Source organism: Salvelinus alpinus, chromosome 35 (genome assembly GCF_045679555.1).
Source record: "Salvelinus alpinus chromosome 35, SLU_Salpinus.1, whole genome shotgun sequence".
Classification (NCBI taxonomy): Eukaryota; Metazoa; Chordata; class Actinopteri; order Salmoniformes; family Salmonidae; genus Salvelinus; species Salvelinus alpinus.
This window is the reverse complement of record NC_092120.1, coordinates 17,337,527-17,357,797: the sequence shown is the minus strand read 5'-3', so window position 1 is coordinate 17,357,797 and position 20,271 is coordinate 17,337,527. Positions and strand designations below refer to the sequence as shown.

The window sequence follows — 20,271 nt, the reverse complement described above, 5'->3', positions numbered from 1 at the left end:
TGATTGACAGAGTTGAAATAATTGGCCAGGTCGATGAAGACTGTTGCACAGTAGTGTCTTTTATCGATGGCGGTTATGATATCGTTTAGGACCTTGAGTGTGGCTGAGGTGCACCCATGACCAGCTCAGAAACCAGATTGCATAGTGGAGAAGGTACGGTGGGATTTGAAATGGTCGGTGATCTGTTTGTTAACTTGGCTTTCGAAGATTTTAGAAAGGCAGGGCAGGATGGATATAGGTGTATAACAGTTTGGGTCTAGAGTGTCTCCCCCTTTGAAGAGGGGGATGACCATGGCAGCTTTCCAATCTTTGGGGATCTCAGACGATACGAAAGAGGTTGAACAGGCTAGTAACAGGAGTTGCAACAATTTCGGCAGATCATTTTCGAAAGAGAGGGTCTAGATTGTCTAGCCCTGCTGATTTGTAGGGATCCAGGTTTTGCAGTTCTTTCAGAACATCAGCTGTCTGGATTTGCGTGAAGGAGAAGCGGCGGAGGGGGGCTTGGGCAAGTTGCTGCAGGGGGTGCTGAGATGTTGGCTGGGGTAGGGGTAGCCAGGTGGAAAGCCTGGCCAGCCGTAGAAAAATGCTTTTTGAAATGATCGATTATCGTAGATTTATTGGTGGTGACAGTGTTTCCTCAGTACAGTGGGCAGCTGGGAGGAGGTGCTCTTATTCTCCATGGACTTTACAGCGTCCCAAAACTTTTTGGACTATATCTGTTCTTAGTTCTGCATTTTTTGAATGGGGCATGCTTATTTAAGATGGCGAGGAAAGCACTTTTAAAGAGCAACCAGGCATCCTCTAGTGAAGGGATGAGGTCAATATCCTTCCAGGATACCCGGGCCAATATAAAACAAACTTAGGGAGGAGGCTTCTAATGTTAAAAGCCTTGGTTTCATGCATGTTACGGTTACAGAAGTCAACTAATGAGAGCACCTGGGGAATGGGAGTGGTGCTGTGGGCTGTAGGGGTTAACCTCTACATCACCAGAGGAACAGGGGAGGAGGAGGATAAGGGCACGGCTAAAGGCTATAAGAACTGGTTGTCTAGTGCGTTCGGAAGAGAGAGTAATAGGAGCAGATTTCTGAGCACGGGAGAATAAATTCAAGGCATAATGTACAGACAAGGGTATGGTAGGATGTGAGTACAGTGGAGGTAAACATAGGCATTGAGAGATGAGGTTTTGTCTCTAGAGGCACCATTTAAGCCAGGTGAGGTCACCGCATGTGTGGGGGGTGAAACAAAAAGGCTAGCTAAGGCATATTGAGCAGGGCTGGAGGCTCTACAGTGAAATAAGACAATAATTTCTAACCAAAACAGCAATAGACAAGGCATATTGACATTAGGGAGAGGCATGTGTAGCCGAGTGATCATAGGGTCCAGTGAGTAGCTAGGGGAGCTGGAGACACGGCGATTCAGACAGCTAGCGTGCCGGGGCTAGCAAATGGGCCTCCGGGGTACGTCACAACGGAAGAGCCTGTTGAAACCCTCTCGGACGGTTACGTCGGCAGACCAGTCGTGATGGATTGGCAGGGCTCCATGTCGGCAGTAAAAGGGTCGAGGCCAATTTGAAAAATAGGTATTATAGCCCAAGAATTGGCTGATGGACCTCTTCGGCTAGCCCGGAGATGGGCCTAGCTCGAGGCTAGCTCCAGGCTAACTGGTGCTTGCGTCGGGACAGAGACGTTAGCCAGGAGTAGCCACACGGACAGCAGCTAGCTAGCTGCGATGATCCGGTGTAAAGGTTCGGAGCTTGAGGTAGGAATCCGGAGATGTGGTAGAGAAAAAGCAGTCCAATATGCTCTGGGTTGATATCGCGCTGAGCAAACTGGCAGGAATTGACCGGGCTGAGGCTGGCTGATGTCCGAGTTTATGGTGATGACAGCTAGCAGTGGCTAATTTACTAGCTTGTAAGCTGGCTAGCTTCTGATGGGGGTTCCGGTTCTAAAGTGTAAAAAATAGCAGATCCGTACCACGTTGGGTGAGGCGGGTTGCAGAAGAGTATGTTCAATCCATAGATGGATATTGAGAATAAAAATATATGAAATATATACGAAGAAAACGATATATACATGGGACAAGACAAAACAGACGTCCGACTGCTACGCCATCTTGGAACCTAGCCATTAGCCATCCAGGTATACTTATGTTGGTGAGTCATCTTATTTGAATGACATTGTTTTATATGTTATTAACAAAGTGTGCTCCACTTGAAGTAGAAATTGAAAATACAATTATTACTTGAAACAAACTACAGGAAGTGGGTTAACTGCTAAACAACTGCAATAATGGTTGCTTTGTTTGTCAACAGTCTTGTGGCTATTGTAGTCTTTTGAGTGTAGAAAAACAGGGACCTCTAAAGATCTCCCAGGTGGGGCAGGAGGCATGCAAGGGAGAACCAACTGCGCAGGCACCTTACCTAGTCAGTCTGGAACTCACAGTAAGCCTGGTAACACAGCTATTTTAAGGGTATGATTTATCTTCCAGTGACCACATCTTCCCACTCTCGCCCAATGTAACATGTGTGAAACGGCAACAGATGAGACAGCAACATGACTAGGGATGCAAAATTCCCAGGTCTTCCTGCTTATTCCATACTGATGCCAGAAGTTTTCTAACCAGGATTTCAGGAAAACCAGGGAATTTGTGGAAAGTTCAACCCTAAATATGGCTAGCATTTACAGTACTATGCAACTATGAAAATTCACACAACTCATAATACAGCAACATAGACATACCCATCCCAAACACATGGCCTCATCCCATTCCCTCTTGCCACTGAGAACTGCTCAGCCTTGGGGACTGACCACCGAGTCAATGAGGAGGGAACTGCTCAGCCTTGGGGACTGACCACTGAGTCAATGAGGAGGGAACTGCTCAGCCTTGTGGACTGACCACCGAGTCAATGAGGGAACTGCTCAGCTACCTACCTGCATCAGTGCCAGGATGCCCCAGGCTTGCCAGTCTTGATGACAGCCTTAAGGTTCGACATGGAGCACGAAAGCCAGGGAAAACAGAGGGAATAGTGGTGATAAGTATTCCATGGCTCTGTCTCAAATGGCACCCTATTCCCTACATAGTGCGCTACATTTGACCAGAGTCATATGGGCCCTAAGTGCTGCATTTTTATAGGAATCAGAGGAGATTGGTGTCACGTTAATTGGGGAGGACAGGCTCGTGGTAATGGCTGGAGCGGAATCAGTGGAATGGGATCAAACATGGTTTCCAGGCGTTTGATGCCATTCCATTTGCACCGTTCCGGCCATTACTATGAGCCGTCCTCCCCTCAGCACCCTCCACTGTAGGGAATACGGTTGAATTTGGGATGCAGCCCATCTGTGGGCACTGGACAGGCCAGCACTCCCTATGACAAGAATAGTCCCTCTTTCCCTGCAATCGTTCCCTCTGTTCTCCACTCATGGCTCCCTCTGTCTTCAGTCTCAGTTATTGCTGTGTGTAATTACTGAAGGTGAGTAATTACTGAAGGCAAGAATTTTCATATTCCCTCAGTGCAACTGGAGCATGTTCAGGGACACTAAAGTCTAGAGAACATCCAATTATCTCAGCACTTCTATACGCTTGTATAGAAGACATGGTGAAATACTGAGTAAGACATAATAATAATGTATAGACATTAACAGCTCTCCAACCAACTGAAACTTGGAGAAATCCACAAATGAAGAGATAGACTACTAGGTCACCTTTCCTACTATACTTATAAAGGAGATACTTGGAGTCGTTTAGATGGGAGCTATTGACCGGTTGTTGCTTTAGAAATGTGAAAAGTAGAAATTTCATATTGACATTGACATATCATTAGTCAAAAGATCCCATTCTATAAGGCTCTTATGCTTGACATGTGAAAACAAATGCTTACATGCTGTTATGGCATTACTTAATAACTCCCTTTGTTGCATTGCCCAGCAGAAAGCTAACATTTAAGTATAGTCTCAATTTCCAGGTGTTCAGGTTACTTAGTGCCATTAGTATAATATGGACAAAACTGCTACAAAGTAGGCTATTTCTAAATTGTCTAATGAGCCTTTCTTCCTGTCCTGACATGGATTATACGCATTACTGTATCTATCATTCATTCATTCATTCAGAATCCGGGAGCACTGCTGGACTTATTTTCATTAGCAACACCTTGCAAATGAATAGTTCAAAACTGTAAAGTTCAAATTAGAAGTTAAAAGTATTTACTTCAATAAATGCACATTAGGCCTACATTACTGACGTCAGGCTAAAATGCGTAATGAATGGGATTCAAAAAGAGCACAAACGAATGATTAAAAAGAAAGAATGCACATGGATGCATTGATGAAAACCAAAGAAGAAACGTGTGTAGGCCTACTCTAGATTTTACGTAGGCCTACCCAAGAACAGTGGCGATACGATGGCGAAAAGTTTGCAATTCATTCTTGAAGGTAGAATGGGTGATTGCGCTTACCCGACGTTATATCTGCTGTTGAATGCACCTTTGCGACTTGACAATCGAAGCCCACCTCTCGCGCTGTGTCACCAGACATTCAAATGATGAGAATTGCAGCCGGTCTACCGGTCGCTACTCCAGTGGCAGATTATTATACTGTACAACTTTTCCCGTTCCTTTTTCACTGCAGCCTACTCAGACGTCTAACTGTACAATGCTGAAGAGTGACAGAGTTCACCGGCTCTACTGTCTATGAGGAAGTTAGTGGTGAGTCACAAGACCCCGCCCTGATATTGGAGAAAAATCTCCTCCTTCGGACTGTGCTGCGCTTTGGTCATGTACTGTGGGCCAAGGATGGGAAACTGGCGGCCCTCCTTTTGTAGGCCCGCGATGAATCCCCCCCCCCCCCCCAAAAAAAAGTCAAGGTCTCAATTTACTGTTGAGAGTAAGAATAGTAGAATACACAAGGTGCAATTCCTAAATTTGGTTATGCCTCAGCAGTTTTTCTATTGTTATGTCAGTCACTGACAGTCACTCAAGTAGCCCATGTCAGCTAACATTTTTTATGATTGGTAGTTAGTCTAGACAGCTATCCAAACTTGTATTAATAATGGTTGAATTACTGACCAGAATCCCCATTGATCTGCTTAGTCACTCTCACTCAGATATATTAAATGTGGGTACACAGAGCCACTGCTGCCCCTCCTGATAAATTCAGATGTTTTGTGGCCCCCAAATCAAATCAAATGTATTTATATAGCCCTTCTTACATCAGCTGATATCTCAAAGTGCTGTACAGAAACCCAGCCTAAAACCCCAAATAGCAGGCAATGCAGGTGTAGAAGCACGGTGGCTAGGAAAAACTCCCTAGAAAGGCCAGAACCTAGGAAGAAACCTAGAGAGGAACCAGGCTATGAGGGGTGGCCAGTCCTCTTCTGGCTGTGCCGGGTGGAGATTATAACAGAACATGGCCAAGATGTTCAAATGTTCATAAATGACCAGCATGGTCAAATAATAATAATCACAGTAGTTGTCGAGGGTGCAGCAAGTCAGCACCTCAGTTGTAAATGTCAGTTGGCTTTTCATAGCCGATCATTAAGAGTATCTCTACCGCTCCTGCTGTCTCTAGAGAGTTGAAAACAGCAGGTCTGGGACAGATAGCACGTCCGGTGAACAGGTCAGGGTTCCATAGCCGCAGGCAGAACAGTTGAAACTGGAGCAGCAGCACGGCCAGGTGGACTGGGGACAGCAAGGAGTCATCGTGCCAGGTAGTCCTGAGGCATGGTCCTAGGGCTCAGGTCCTCCGAGAGAGAGAAAGAAAGAGAGAATTAGAGAGACCATACTTAAATTCACACAGGACACCGGATAAGACAGGAGAAGTACACCAGATATAACAAACTGACCCTAGCCCCCCGACACATAAACTACTGCAGCATAAATACTGGAGGCTGAGACAGGAGGAGTCAGGAGACACTGTGGCCCCATCCGATGATACCCCCAGACAGGGCCAAACAGGAAGGATATAACCCCACCCACTTTGCCAAAGCACAGCCCCCACACCACTAGAGGGATAGCTTCAACCACCAACTTACCATCCTGAGACAAGGCCGAGTATAGCCCACAAAGATCTCCGCCACGGCACAACCCAAGGGGGGGGGGGGGCGCCAACCCAGACAGGAAGATCACGTCAGTGACTCAACCCACTCAAGTGAGCATCAAGGTTGCCCAACCATTATGTAGGCCATATTATAGTAGCGCTTCCTCAGTGGGGCCTACTCCCCCAGTTTACATCAAATTTGAACTCCAGACTGTTTGCTCCAATGTCACCTGACACTACATGAATAGACATGTAGTGTTGATGGATTTGCCTATATTTGCATACATATATATTTTAGGCAACTATTGAGTGAAGAAGTTGATTGACAGTGATAAAGTTGTTTTTGCTGATAACAAAGTATATTCACACCTTACACAGATGCAAGTTCTCACAAAAATAACTTAATGGAAATAAAGGCTACAGCTGATATCATTATTTTGCTAGACACACATGACAGGTAGGTGGGGATAACAGACAACAGGTAGAACTAGGTTATTAAACACAACACTGACATACAAACGTGCACAACAATATGGACAGTAAGCCTACTACTGTATAGTGTTGTGTTATGGACATGAATTGCCATAGCGTAGAGTTCATCCAATGTTGTCAACAAGTGCATAATAGGCCCTCCGGGATTGGTATTGCTTTCATATCCTTTGGTCATTCTTTCATTGCGTTTTTTGTTGTTGTAAGTTTATTGATAGATTTTACACGTGTTAAACTGAAACCTATATGTGTGGATGTATTTGTGTGACCAGTGTCAGTACTTTCTCTTATTTTCCCAAAACTGCACAGTTGTTCTTTCTCTTAACTCAGGCATGATCTATCCGGCGCACTTTGCCCCAATATGGGTAATTATCTCACTTCCTGTTTCGCTTCGTCTTCTGTTCTCCTCTTTTTTCCATTTGTCACATCTTGACTATATGAGTCAACAAGAGGGAACGTTCTGAATAGAAATGTCAACAGCTGTATGTCCTTGGAGTAGCAATTAAATACTCACCTGAGATCTGGTGATGCAAAACGTGTCTCTGAGTAGAAGTGCTGATCTAGGATCAGTTTGGCCATTTAGATAATAATGAATAAGATTATAAGGAAATGAAGGTACCTGATCCTAGATCAGCACTTCTATAAGCTTTTTTTATACACTCCCTGGAGTAGTGGAGAGGTTAATCCAAGTGTTTCATCAGCAGGCTGTGCTGAGCCTGTAGAACATGATGTTGACACATGCATCACCCTACACCATGGTATTGTTCTGGTCTGAACAGGTGTGTTTTGATCGTCACATTTTATTTAGACTACACGGAGACAAGTGCCTAGGCTAGCTCTAGCAGATCACCATTTCATGTGCTTCTGCACTCAGCCCAAACCCTCTTTACATAACTAGGCATGAGTGCCAACTGGGTGCCAACAGTACCAGTTCACTGAGGACTTGGTCAAGAAAAAGATGGATGTGATAAAATAAATCAATGTTTTCAAATATTAATAAAAAAAGGAATGAGGAAATAGTTTTGAGCACTGCTTTGATTATTCTTAAAAGCAACTTTAAAAAGAAAGGGTTTTGATTGCTGCCTCGAAATCATCAATGTACATAAATGGAAAACAAGATTGTGTAGTTGGGAAAAGTAACTGGGTGGATATGGTCTTGACATTGAAGCAAGAGTGTGTATGATTGTGGACTACAGGAAAAAGAGGACCGAGCATGCCCCCATTCTCATCGACGGGGCTGCAGTGGAGCAGGTTGAGAGCTTCAAGTTCCTTGGTGTCCACATCCCCAACAAACTAACATGGTCCAAGCACACCATGACAGTTGTGAAGTGGGAACGACAAAACCTATTCCCGCTCAGGAGACTGAAAAGATTTGGCATGGGTCCTCAGATCCGCAAAAGGTTCTACAGCTGCACCATCGAGAGCATCCTGACTGGTTGCATCACTGCCTGGTATGGCAACTGCTCGGCCTCCGACCGCAAGGCACTACAGAGGGTAGTGTGAACGGCCCAGTACATCACTGGGGCCAAGCTTCCTGCTATCCAGGACCTCTATACCAGGTGGTGTCAGAGGAAGGCCCTGAAAATTGTCAAAGACTCCAGCCACCCTAGTCATAGACTGTTCTCTCAGCTACCACACGGCAAGCGCCAAGTCTGGGTCCAAGAGGCTTCTAAACAGCTTCTACCCCCCAACCCATAAGACTTCTGAACATCTAGTCAAATGTCAACCCAGACTATTCACATTGCCACCCCTTCCTCCCCTCTCCACACCACTGCCACTCTCTGTTGTCATCTATGCATAGTCACTTTAATTAACTCTACCTACATGTAGATACTACCTCAACTAACCGGTGCCCCCACACATTGACTCTGTACTGGCACCCCCCTGTATATATTGTTATTTTTTACTGCTCCTCTTTAATTACTTGTTACTTTTATCTCTTATTCTTATCCGTATTTTTTGGGAACTGCACTGTCGGTTAGGGGCTTGTAAGCATTTCACTGTAAAGTCTATACCTGTTGTATTCGGCGCATGTAACTAATACAATTTGATTTGATTTGGATTATGTTACTGTTAGATTCAGTGTAATGTATTTAATGTGGTAAAGAAGACACGTATGTGATGTACACCATATTAGAAATCCTATTCATATTTTGCAACCTGCATCATGGGTTGCAAAACCTTATGGAAAGAACTATTGTGCCTCATTTCTTATAAGGATGAGGGTTGACGAACAAGGATTCTTCACATGTTTCCTAAGACATGTGAGACTCCTCAGTCTTCACGGTTCAAAGGCAAGACAATTGGAAGAGTGTGGTCTCTGATACTGTCAGGACCTCTCAACACCTCACTCCCCTAATTATAAATGCTTATTTTACACACCGAAGTGGAAGCTTGTCAGTCCTGCACAACAAATTAGAGAATAGAAGCAGCTCTATTCACACAGGGAAAAAGTGATCTTCTTCCTAGAGATGTTGAGATCCATATTATACCCCAACACAGAACAACTCTCTGTCTCAATTTTGGAAAACAAGCACAGAGGTTAATTGAAGCCCTATGACTCTAGAGATATAATTTCCTGATGGGGGGGGGTTACCAGTGCTGATGGGAAAAATATGGAGTAAGTTGGCAATCGGAGGTTGGCATTTATCTCAGGTACCACCAATTGTACAGCCATTGTGCCCTTGAGCAAGGCATTATCCCCCAAACTGCTCCAGGGGTGTTGCTTTGCGGCTGACCCTGTTCTGCACCCAGCCTGTCGTGTTTGTGTGTGTGTGGGGTGTCGGGTTGAGAACCGTCACAGAAAAAATAACACGAGTGCCAATTTTCCAGTACTGTCAGGACACATTTTGACCTTTGATGTAGAGTTAGAGTTTTAGATTCAATTTAGAATCAGATTTAGATGCGGTTCGAAATGCCGACCTGGTATGACCTGTTATGAGTTCAGCCAGGTGACTGTCATGTAATGTGCCAAACAAAACGTCACAAAAAAATTTAATGTTAATTTCTGAAGGGTGTTGTCTCATCTGCCAAGAGAGTTAGCCATAATGGGTCACCATAGGCTAGAGTAGCTATCTATACACCACGTCTAAGACCACATATATTTGACCACGTCAAAGAAGTGGTGGTTGCTTGTCCAAACGCAATATCCAATTGGTTGCTTGTCCAAAAATTAAATGTAGGGCTATGCATAAGTAGAAGACAATAAGAAAACCCCAGGCCTAGAGCTCACAGCAGCTTGAGCTGAAGCCTGAGATGAACTGTCTTAACCTCAGGATTGCAGACATATTTTGGAGACTTACAGCATCCACCACCCACTCTACCTCACTCTGAGGCTCCATAATAAAACAGGTAATCCACTAATATAGACCAAAACCTCAAGCAGAGAAATTAAGCAGCAGACTTAACAGTTAATTGTAGACGATTTACGTGTTATAGGAATTTTGCGGTCGGAGAGTGAGGGTGGGAATCACGTTCAGGGGTGCACTCACTGTTGCTGGCTCTCGAGGAACAGAGGGGGAGACGGGGAGAAAAGACAGGAAGAATGCTACGTCTCGCACTATATGTCTTAGAGGCTGTGTCTCCTCATAGAAACTTAATGTAATTGCACTGGGAAAATACTGTGGTCTTGGTTGGGGGACTAAAATGTTAAACTCCTAACCTGGTCCCAGATCTGTTTGGGTTGTTTGCCAAATTCTATGGTCATTGGCGTGACAATGGAGCCCGCAAGACAGCACAAACAGATCTGGGACCACACTGAGGAACTCCTTTCAAGGACCTTTCTGACGGGGTCGGCCTGCTGTAAAAAAGGCCCTGCAATGGTCAGGGCCAGCGGAGACAGGACCAGAGTCCTGAACTCAGCCACTGTCCAGCATGCTTATGTCACTGCTGTTATTTTTACAGGGTCATATTAAAAATCAAACAGGACATAGATCTGCCACCATAAGGGTATTCCGAAATCCCTGACCGTTGGCGAATGCTCTTGTCCTCCCACTCTAGGATCGACATGTTATGACTCACAATCTTCATTCTACTATTTAGCCCTTACAATAAGTGCTGATTAGTCCGAATCTACGCAGACATTATTTAACCCGTAAATCCTGAAGTGCTGTCTGTGTTTTGGTAATTAGACTCATGTTAGTGGGCTAGTATATCACAGTGGCCCCGAGGCGGACCCCGAACAGTAGGGTCATTAGAGATGAAAATGAAAAACAAGTGGGTGACATAATGTGGAAACACTGAACCAATTCAGAGGTTTCTTCATCACCCGCAGAATATTCTGCTCGCTGGGCAAATCTTACACATATTAAACACATTCTTTGTGGTCATTGGGAACAGAGCACAGAGAGTGCGACCCAGAAAAAAAATGGTTTGTGGAATAGTGCAATATCCCTCTTCCTTCTTGAGCTTTTTCCACAGCATTCCCAAAGCGAGAGTTTACGTGAGATTAGGGATTAGGGACCTGGTGCCACTGTGGCTTTGCCTGGTCTCTCCTTGGATTATTGTATCAGGAAGTGGAGCAAGAGAGAGCGGTGTTCCCCAAGGAGGTGTTGTGACCCCCTTATCCTCTCCATGGAATACTGTGGCCATGAAACCACGTCACTGAGGAGAAGAGCATGCTTTCGATGCACGTGACAGTATATGGAATGTATGAAAAATAACTATTTTTGTCCTAGAGAGATGGGGAGTGTGTAATTTCCGACATGGTTCTGGTTCATGCACTGTGGCCCCACATGTTTTGACATAAAGTACCAGTCAAAAGTTTGGACAAACCTACTCATTCAAGGGTTTTTCTTTATTTGTACTATTTTCTACATGGAAGAATAATAGTGAAGACATCAAAACTATCAAATAACACATATGGAATCATGTAGTAACAAAAAAAGGGTTAAAAAAATCAAAATATATTTTACATTTGAGATTCTTCAAAGTAGCCACCCTTTGCTTTAATGACAGCTTTGCACATTCTTGGCATTCTCTCAACCGGCTTCATGAGGTAGTCACCTGGAATGCATTTCAATTAACAGGTGTGCCTTGTTAAACGTTAATTTGCGGAATTTATTTTGAGCCAATCACTGGTGTTATGACAAGGTAGGGGTAATATACAGAAGATAGCCCTATTTGGTAAAAGACCAAGTCCATATTACAGCAAGAACAGCTCAAATAAGCAAAGAAAAACGACAGTCCATCATTACTTTAGGACATGAAAGTCAGTCAATCCGGAAAAGGACCACCACAGGAAAGGAAGACCCAGAGTTACCTCTGCTGCAGAAGATAAGTTCATTAGAGTTAACTGCACCTCAGATTGCAGCCCAAATAAATGCTTCACAGAGTTCAAGTAACAGACACATCTCAAAATCAACTGTTCAGAGGAGACTGCGTAAATCAGGCCTTCATGGTTGAATTTCTGCAAAGAAATCATTACTAAAATACAACTATCAAGAAGAGACTTGTTTGGGCCAAGAGACACGAGCAATCGACATTAAACCAGTGGAAATCTGTCCTTTGGTCTGATGAGTCCAAATTTGATGATGACCTGCATGTGTGGTTCCCACCATGATGCATGGAGGAGGAGGTGCAATGGTGTGGGGGTGCTTTGCTGGTGACACTGTCAGTGATTTATTTAGAATTCAAGGCATACTTAACCAGCATGGCTACCACAGCATTCTGCAGCGATACGCCATCCCATCTGGTTTGCGCTTAGTGGGACTATCATTTGTTTTTTTACAGGACAATGACCCAACACACCTCCAGGATGTGTAAGGACTACTTGACCAAGAAGGAGAATGATGGTGCTGCATCAGATGACCTGGCCTCCACAATCACCCAACCTCAACCCAATTGAGATTGTTTAAGATGAGTTGGACCACAGAGTGAAGGAAAGGCAGCCAACAAGTGCTCAGCATATGTGGGATCTCCTTCAAGAGTGTTGGAAAAGCATTCCTCATGAAGCTGGTTGAGAGAATGCCAAGAGTGTGCAAAGATGTCAGTACTATTAATCCACAATGTAGGAAATAGTACAAATAAAGAAAAAACACTTGAATGAGTAGGTGTGGCCAAACTTTTGACTGATACTGTATATTACCTATTTTCCCATGTTTCCCACATTATAAACGGAAACATGGCCAGGGGAACGTGAGAGTAAAAATGGGAGGAGACAGATCTACTCAGGTGTCCATCAACAAAGGCATTTGTCACTGAGGTTATTTGAAACCATTGATTTGGATATGAATCATAATGTGGGTCTGGACCCCAGCAGGAAACATAAAGAACTCATGTTGGAAAAACACAAACATATTATATGTTAGTGTTAAACAACTTCTTTGGCAAAGGCAGGCCTTCATTACAGTGACCAAAGTAATTTGGAGCATCAAAACTGCGGCCAAGACATATAAACTGACTAGTGCAGTGATCTGGGTTTGTTATGGAGCTCTTCCTTGTTCCAAGCCTGGCATTGTGCAGCATGAAACAGAACAGACCAGACAGGACAATCCCAGTGTTGGATGCTTAAAAAGTCCATATAAAGCTAATGTGGTGATGTGTGCTTAGTGTCTCTGTAGCAGGATGTTGGCATCTGCCTTGGTCTGCTTGAAGAAAGATTGCCAAAGTTTATATTTTAAAGCCACAGTCAAACATTTGATGTAAAACTTTCAACACAATAAAACTTTAAGGATTTACTGGGCTGAATGGCTTATTTGGTTGTCTTATCCCTGATTTTTATTTGATTATCCTCACATCAACAGAAGTTAAAGCTACTTTTTAAATTCACCCTGAAAATTGACATTAATAACAATATACACGCATAATAGCATTATAATATATATTTTAAGCCCCTCAGTTTAGTGTGCATATTCTGCTGAATACTAGAAAGTAGGCCTTAGGACCAAGGGGTTAGTTATATCATCTTTGTTAGGACATTCAACATCAGAAAGGTGACACTTACAGGAGCCTGACTCATCATCATACCCAAATACCTATCACATAGTACCTTCAACATCAGGGCAGGAGTGCCTGGGTAATTGTCAAAATGTGTGCAACATTGTCACCTGCTGTTTAATTGCGAATATTGCAACAACCACATCTGATAATGTCAACAAAAGTTTGATGTTGTGTATTTTGTTGATATGAATAATGACACTAACGGAAATTCTAAACATATATTAATATTCCGTCATCACTAATTTCACCCACCATAACATCAAGAGAGCTCACCATGATATCATTGGGTTGATTTGTGCTACATATGGTAGCCGGCGGAGAGAAGAAATAGCGAATCTTCTTAACTGAAAAGTGAAGTAGCGCTTCCTGTATACTCACGTGTTTTATGAAGGAAGCATTTTGAGGCATTTGCATCTTGGCTTTGTAGTAGCCAGACAGTTGATTGATTTTTTACTTTGAAAATTGTCACTATGTCATCGTTTAGAAAGGCATTGAAGTCCCAACAAAAAAATCACAAAGAAAGATCCCAGGTAAGGATGAGATAGTTGTTACGTTAGCTTTCCATGAAGCAATGCTATTGTTCGTTTAGCTACCAATGTGTAAAGTATTGACTGGTGTGATTGGTGGTTGTTGACATGTAGCATTATGCTGCTAACGACAATGTGCATTTGGTTCCTGTTGCCTACTGTAATAACTAACGTTAACTAACTAATAATCTGTTTCATTTTGTGCCACAGCCTGGTTTTCGAAAACATCTGGGACATCTTGAAAAGAAGAAAGATTACAAACTTCGTGCAGAGTAAGTCAATCTAATTCATGGATATTCTATTAACACTTATTCACGGGTGGGTATAATTTGTGTAACGTTCCAACAGGAATCTGTTCCAAAAACGTTGTAAAGTACAAGGATGCTAACAAACAACGCATACAAAGTAGCACGATCAATTCACCTAGCTAACTAGCTGCCGAATAGGCATCAACTCACCACGTAGCTTATTCTTAATGTTTGTCCATAGGCTACCAGAGTGAGGACAGAAATTTTTCGGAATAAACGTGGTGAGTGAAAAAAAATATGAAATAGCCCGCTCCCTACCCGGTATCTTATTCGGCCGCTATACAACTTTATATGTGTTGTTTGTTGGCAACTTTGTTATTTACAAAGTTTTTGGAACAGAGTCCTGTTGGAAAGTTACACAAATTATACCCACCCCATATTCACTTTTGCTGAACTGTCACATGTGCTACACAGCTAACTATGTGTGGTCCATGTACAGATGTGATTTGGTTGCTGATCTTATACCCTTTTGTTTGGATATTTTCAGTGACTACCACAAGAAACAGAACACCCTTGCTGCTTTGTGTAAAAAAGCCTTGGACAAGAACCCTGATGAGTAAGTCATCACTCAGGGGATGTTACTTAGCCTGGCCCCAGGTCTGTGCTGTCTTGTCAACTCCTCTGGTCATTGTCAAGCCAAACACAATGGAGTAAGACCGCACAGGTCTGGGACCAGGTTATACAAGAGTAGCCAGGTCCCAGATCTTTTTGTGCACTTGCCAACTCTATTGCTTATTGTCAAGCGTGATAATCAGTTGGCATGATGGCACAAACAGACTGACACTCGGGCTAATACAATAGCTAGCCTATATATGGTCATTTCATGTTTGACTGTTTTACCATGTCCATATTTCATCCTTGCTTCCATCCAAAACATGATTTATTAATGGTTGTGCCATTTCTGCAGTCTGATAATAAAATCCCCTCTCATCTCTGGTCCTCTTGTGTTCTGAAAGGATGGAGTGCATGTGTCGAATAAGGCTAAAGGAACAGAAGAGGAGAATACAGAGGAACAGAGGAAGGTGATGAGGAATGCAGGATATCAGATATGTGGAGATGAACAGAGTGGCTGAGGGCAAGGTAAGAGCTCACTGGTGCCTTGTAAACTGGAATAAACGGTTCCTTATGTTCTTGAATGACCTCATTTCCTTTTAGCTGTATGAATAGATAAATTAATGGCCTGTGAATATGTACAGTGTGAAATTGTGAGGGAATCTATGCCAGTCAGCACCATTTAAGAGCCTATGAAAAGCAATTGAACAACAATTGATCCCGTGGGGTGCAACATGCAGACTGTGGCTTTCTTGTACTCACTCAGTTCAGTCACTGAAGTTGTCAATGGTGGTATACAGTGGTGAAAGTGCCGGCTTAAGTGTTTTGAATTGCCTTCAGAACATTGAGAGGTTGAAATCGGAACTCCATCTCCTGGACGCTGACGGCAAACAGGAAAACGGGCACACCTTCGACGTGGACTCGAAGCAAAAAAGGTAGAGGAATACATTAATACAAACACCAAAGTATATGCACACTGCGCAGTGTTATTTTGTAGTATTGCATTGGATATGTCATACAGAAGGCCATTAACTCCCACTTTTGTCATGCATACAGACATTCTTCTTGTACACCAAGGTATTAGGGCCCATATTCATAAAGCGTCTAAGAATAGGAGAGCCGATCTAGGATCAGGTCCCCCTGTCCTTGTAATGTAATTCATTACAATGTAAAAAGCCAAACTGATCCTAGATCAGCACTCTCAATCTGAGACGCTTTATGAATAGTTAAAGGAAAAATGTCTGATCCAGCGGCTGTATCTCTGCCTGCTTGAATGGCAAATAGCTCAGATACACATGAAAACATGAAATGACCTTGGGAATCGATATAACATCTCACAGAGATGCACAAATATGATAGAACATTCAAAGTGGGTGAATCTTTCTTTTAACTGAAGATTGTTTTTAACGACCATCTGAAACTGACAGAGCCCTGATTTCTCCTGGTTTTGTGTTCCACCACAGTAGCAGACTTTGACTTGGCCAGCCACCTGGATACAGCTCCTGAGCTGGTGGACAGAGTGTACAACCGGCCCACCCTCCATACGCTGGAGAGCAACACCATCCAGGGTGCCGTGGAGCCTCTCAGTATAAAGGTCAGTCAGGACTGTCCCTCAGCAATGGGTACATTCGTTTTAGCTCACCCAGGGCACCGGGGTGGGTAGAGTTTGCACATTTTAGACCATTCCAGTCTTTCATTCAAGGCCTTTGTTAGCATAAATGATGATGGTGTGGTTATTCAACTCCCTACAGAGTATTTCTCTGTTACATGTATTGATGTTTTTGTTTGTTTTCCTCTCTGCAGAAGTTGGCCAGACAGAGGAAGCACCAGTATAAGATCTTGTCCCAGCGGATTGACCGGGAGAAGAAGATGTTTGTCATTGGCCAGAAGATCCAGACCCGCAAAGACCTACACGTGAGTAGGGGATGACTGCAAGCCGTAGAAGCTTAATGATTCGTAATGCTTAAGACGGTGGTTGGGAAGACATGGATTTTGTATCGATGGGGTATTTCTAAGCGTGTCACATGTTAGCAAAGCCAAAGGTACATTTCCTCCCTCTGGTGGACAAGTTGTGCTTAATTCTAGGCTTTTCAATTGGGTTCTGTTCTAATTCATCCAATTCTATCCACTGTCCCAAAGGGGGCATCTACTTCTAGAAAGAACAGCCTGCTTGTTAACTATAGAGGAGGTTTCTTTGATCCTCGTTGTGCTTGTGTGTCTCCCCCAGAATACGGTGACACACTAAACAATAGAATGTTCAACAGTATTACCATCTCTATGGTGTCTCCTCTCTGTCCAGGATAAGAACGTGAAGGTGAGCAAAGAGACGGTCAATGCCTCTGCCGTCTACAAGTTTGAAGCTAAGAGGAAGCGATGAGAAACCTCTTTGAACAGGAAACGCATCATCAACCAGACATTTCTGTGGCCTGTTATACAATCACCATTCGGTCTCCATCGGACAGTGGTCCCGTGTGGCTCAGTTGGTAGAGCATTTGTAAGTCGCTCTGGATAAGAGCGTCTGCTAAATGACTTAAATGTAAATGTAATGGGAACTTTGGTTTTCCTATTGCAATTCATGTGGATATGGACTAGTGAAATGGTCAGGGAATAACCTCTCAATTGTTGTTGGAGACATAGATTGATCTCTATGGTTGCAGCAATTAGTTTTTGTACATATTTATCAAAGGATATAAGTTTTATTGTATGAATAAATTGTTTTGAGACAAATTTCTAAGCCTCAATATTGTATATGTCTATGCCAAATGTCTTTTTTTTAGGTTCATATGAGTATTTATCAATCTCATGCTGTTCAGTTATACTACCAGTAGATGGCACTAGTGTACTTCATCAATGTACAGGTAACTGCCAAAATAATGGAAACACTTGAGTAAATATAAAGGATACGAAGTATATGGAAAGCTGGTGCTTTCACACAGGTGTGGTTCCTGATTTTATTGAGCAATTAACATCCCATCATTCTTAAGGTCATGTATAAAAATACTCGGCACGCCATTATTCTGGGCATTATTTTGGCTACCATGGCTATGCCGCCATAGGCTGACAATGCCCCCGTGCACAAGTGGTCACTGAATGGTTTGAAGAACATGAACACTATGTAACCCATATGCCATGGCCGTCTGTCACCCGTTCTCAACCCAGTTGAACACTTATGGGAGATTCTGGAGCGGCGCCTGAGACGGTGCTCTACATCACCATCACCAAAACACAAAATTATAGAAATTCTTGTTGAAGAATGGTGTCGCATCCCTCCAATAGAATTCCAGGCACTTGTAGAATCTATGACGAGGTGTGCTGAAGCTGTTCTGGAGCATGGTATCCCAACGCCCTATTAAGACACTTTATTTTGGTGTTTCCTTTATTTTGGCAGAGGGTCTAGATGGAAGATTTGAAGTAAGTACAGTTGTGCTTAACTTGCTCTCGCCGCTCAGGACTGCTCAATTCAAGAACGTTATAGTGTGGTTAGTATTTTCTTTGCGTCGTTTAAAGACCAATTATGATCTACATAACATAAGACTAATCAGAATTGACATTGATATACAGTACCAGTCGAAAGTTTGGACGCACTTAATCATTCCAGGGTTTTTCTTTATTTTTTAAAATGTACTACATTGTAGAATAATAGTGAAGACATAACTATAAAATAACACATGGAATCATGTAGTAACCAAAAAAGTGTTAAACAAATCAAAATATATTTTAGGTTCTTCAAAGTAGCCGCCCTTTGCCTTGACAGCTTTGCACACTTGACATTCTCTCAACCAGCTTCATGAGGTAGTCACCTGGAATGCATTTCAATTAACAGGTGTGCCTTGTTAATTTGTGGAATTTCTTTCCTTAATGCGTTTGAGTCAATCAGTTGTGTTGTGACAAGGTAGGGGTGGTATACAGAAGATGGCACTATTTGGAAAAAGACCAAGTCCATGTTATGGTAAGAACAGATCTAATAGGCAAAGAGAAATGACAGTCCATCATTACTTTAAGACATGAAGATCAGTCAAGTTTATTCAAGTGCAGTCTTAAAAACCATCAAGCGCTATGATGAAACTGGCTCTCATGAGGACAGCCACAGGAATGGAAAACCCAGAGTTACCTCTGCTGCAGAGGATAAGTTCATTAGAGTTACCAGCCTCAGAAATTCCAGCCCAAATAAATGCTTCACAGAGTTCAAGTAACAGACACATCTCAACATCAACTGTTCAGAGGAGACTGCGTGCACCAGGCCTTCATGGTTGAATTGATGCAAAGAAACCCCTACGAAGATACACCAATAAGAAGAAGAGACTTGCTTGGGCCAAGAAACACAAGCAATGGATATTAGACCGGTGTAAATCCAAATTTGAGATTTTTGGTTCCAACCGCCGTCTCTTTGTGAGATGCAGAGTAGGTGAAAGGATGATCTCCGCATGTGTGGAGGTGCTTTGCTGGTGACACTGTCAGTGATTTATTTAGAATTCAAGGCACACTTAACCAGCATGGCTACCACAACATTCTGCAGCGATACGCCATCCCATCTCCTTTGAGCTTAGTGGGACTATCATTTGTTTTTCAATAGGACAATGAGCCAACATACCTCCAGGCTGTGTAAGGGCTATTTGACCAAGAAGGAGAGTGATGGAGTACTGCATTAGATGACCTGGCCTCCACAATCACCCGACCTCAACCCAACTGAGATGGTTTGGGATGAGTTGGACCGCAGAGTGAAGGAAAAGCAGCCAACAAGTGCTCAGCATATGTGGGATCTCCTTCAAGACTGTTGGAAAAGCATTCCAGGGGGAAGTTGGTTGAGAGAATGCCAAGAGTGCAAAGCTGTCATCAAGGCAAAGGGTGGCTACTTTGAAGAATCTCAAATATAAATTTTATTTGGGCTTTGACTAGGCCATTCCAAGACATTTAAATGTTTCCCCTTAAACCACTCGAGTGTTGCTTTAGCAGTATGCTTAGGGTCATTGTCCTGCTGGAAGGTGAACCTCCGTCCCAGTCTCAAATCTCTGGAAGACTGAAACCGGTTTCCCTCAAGAATTTCCCTGTATTTAGCGCCATCCATCATTCTTTCAATTCTGACCAGTTTCCCAGTCCCTGCCGATGGGGAAAAACATCCCCACAGCACGATTCTTCCACCACCATGCTTCACTGTGGGGATGGTGTTCTCGGGGTGATGTGAGATGTTGGGTTTGCGCCAGACATAGCATTTTCCTTGAGACTAAAATTTAGCTTTTTGGTCATCATCTGACATCTGACCAGAGTACCTTCTTCCATATGTTTGGGGAGTCTCCCACATGCCTTTTGGCAAACACCAAACGTGTTTGCTTATTTTTTTCTTTAAGCAATAGCTTTTTTCTGGCCACTCTTCCGTAAAGCCCAGCTCTGTGGAGTGTACAGCTTAAAGTGGTCCTATGGACAGATACT

The 20,271-nt window shown here is 43.2% G+C and overlaps 3 protein-coding genes and 1 long non-coding RNA gene across 5 annotated transcripts in view; 2 read left to right on the top strand and 2 right to left on the bottom strand.

Annotated features, from left to right (window-relative positions):
- The window catches only part of LOC139564377 (four and a half LIM domains protein 3-like), a 48,146-nt gene extending 43,362 nt beyond the window's left edge, over positions 1 to 4,784 (bottom strand). Inside the window, exon 1 of one of the 2 annotated variants that reach the window (XR_011672724.1) lies at positions 4,451 to 4,782. Coding sequence is in view for 1 of the 2 variants with exons in the window: in XM_071383857.1 (XP_071239958.1) it covers positions 4,451 to 4,529 (79 nt within the window). In the remaining variant the exon portion in view is untranslated. Of the gene's footprint in view, positions 1 to 4,450 lie in introns of both variants that reach the window. The other variant, XM_071383857.1, reaches the window with a different exon arrangement.
- Positions 1 to 20,271, bottom strand: part of LOC139564379 (uncharacterized) — a 247,644-nt gene that overhangs the window by 43,809 nt on the left and 183,564 nt on the right. The gene's annotated exons all lie outside the window — the stretch shown is intronic.
- LOC139564450 (probable U3 small nucleolar RNA-associated protein 11) lies at positions 13,833 to 16,438 on the top strand. Its single transcript, XM_071383981.1, has 6 exons — positions 13,833 to 13,987; positions 14,195 to 14,256; positions 14,780 to 14,848; positions 15,249 to 15,372; positions 15,685 to 15,779; positions 16,308 to 16,438. Exons 1-4 carry the CDS (start codon positions 13,928 to 13,930, stop codon positions 15,316 to 15,318), a joined length of 261 nt encoding a protein of 86 aa, XP_071240082.1. The 5' UTR covers positions 13,833 to 13,927; the 3' UTR covers positions 15,319 to 15,372; positions 15,685 to 15,779; positions 16,308 to 16,438.
- On the top strand, positions 15,325 to 17,571 carry LOC139564066 (probable U3 small nucleolar RNA-associated protein 11). The gene is made up of 6 exons (XM_071383283.1): positions 15,325 to 15,372; positions 15,685 to 15,779; positions 15,901 to 15,911; positions 16,308 to 16,438; positions 16,648 to 16,758; positions 17,144 to 17,571. Exons 1-6 carry the CDS (start codon positions 15,325 to 15,327, stop codon positions 17,219 to 17,221), a joined length of 474 nt encoding a protein of 157 aa, XP_071239384.1. The 3' UTR covers positions 17,222 to 17,571.

What these genes read in the sequence shown, in the direction of transcription:
- LOC139564450 (XM_071383981.1), top strand. Translation starts at nt 13,928, where the DNA reads ATGTCATCGTTTAGAAAGGCATTGAAGTCCCAACAAAAAAATCACAAA. An exon ending in ATCACAAAGAAAGATCCCAG is followed by an intron (nt 13,988 to 14,194) that starts GTAAGGATGAGA and finishes TTTGTGCCACAG; the next exon opens with CCTGGTTTTCGAAAACATCT. An exon ending in TTGGACAAGAACCCTGATGA is followed by an intron (nt 14,849 to 15,248) that starts GTAAGTCATCAC and finishes GTGTTCTGAAAG; the next exon opens with GATGGAGTGCATGTGTCGAA.
- LOC139564066 (XM_071383283.1), top strand. Translation starts at nt 15,325, where the DNA reads ATGCAGGATATCAGATATGTGGAGATGAACAGAGTGGCTGAGGGCAAG. An exon ending in TGGAGCCTCTCAGTATAAAG is followed by an intron (nt 16,439 to 16,647) that starts GTCAGTCAGGAC and finishes TCCTCTCTGCAG; the next exon opens with AAGTTGGCCAGACAGAGGAA. An exon ending in AGACCCGCAAAGACCTACAC is followed by an intron (nt 16,759 to 17,143) that starts GTGAGTAGGGGA and finishes CTCTCTGTCCAG; the next exon opens with GATAAGAACGTGAAGGTGAG.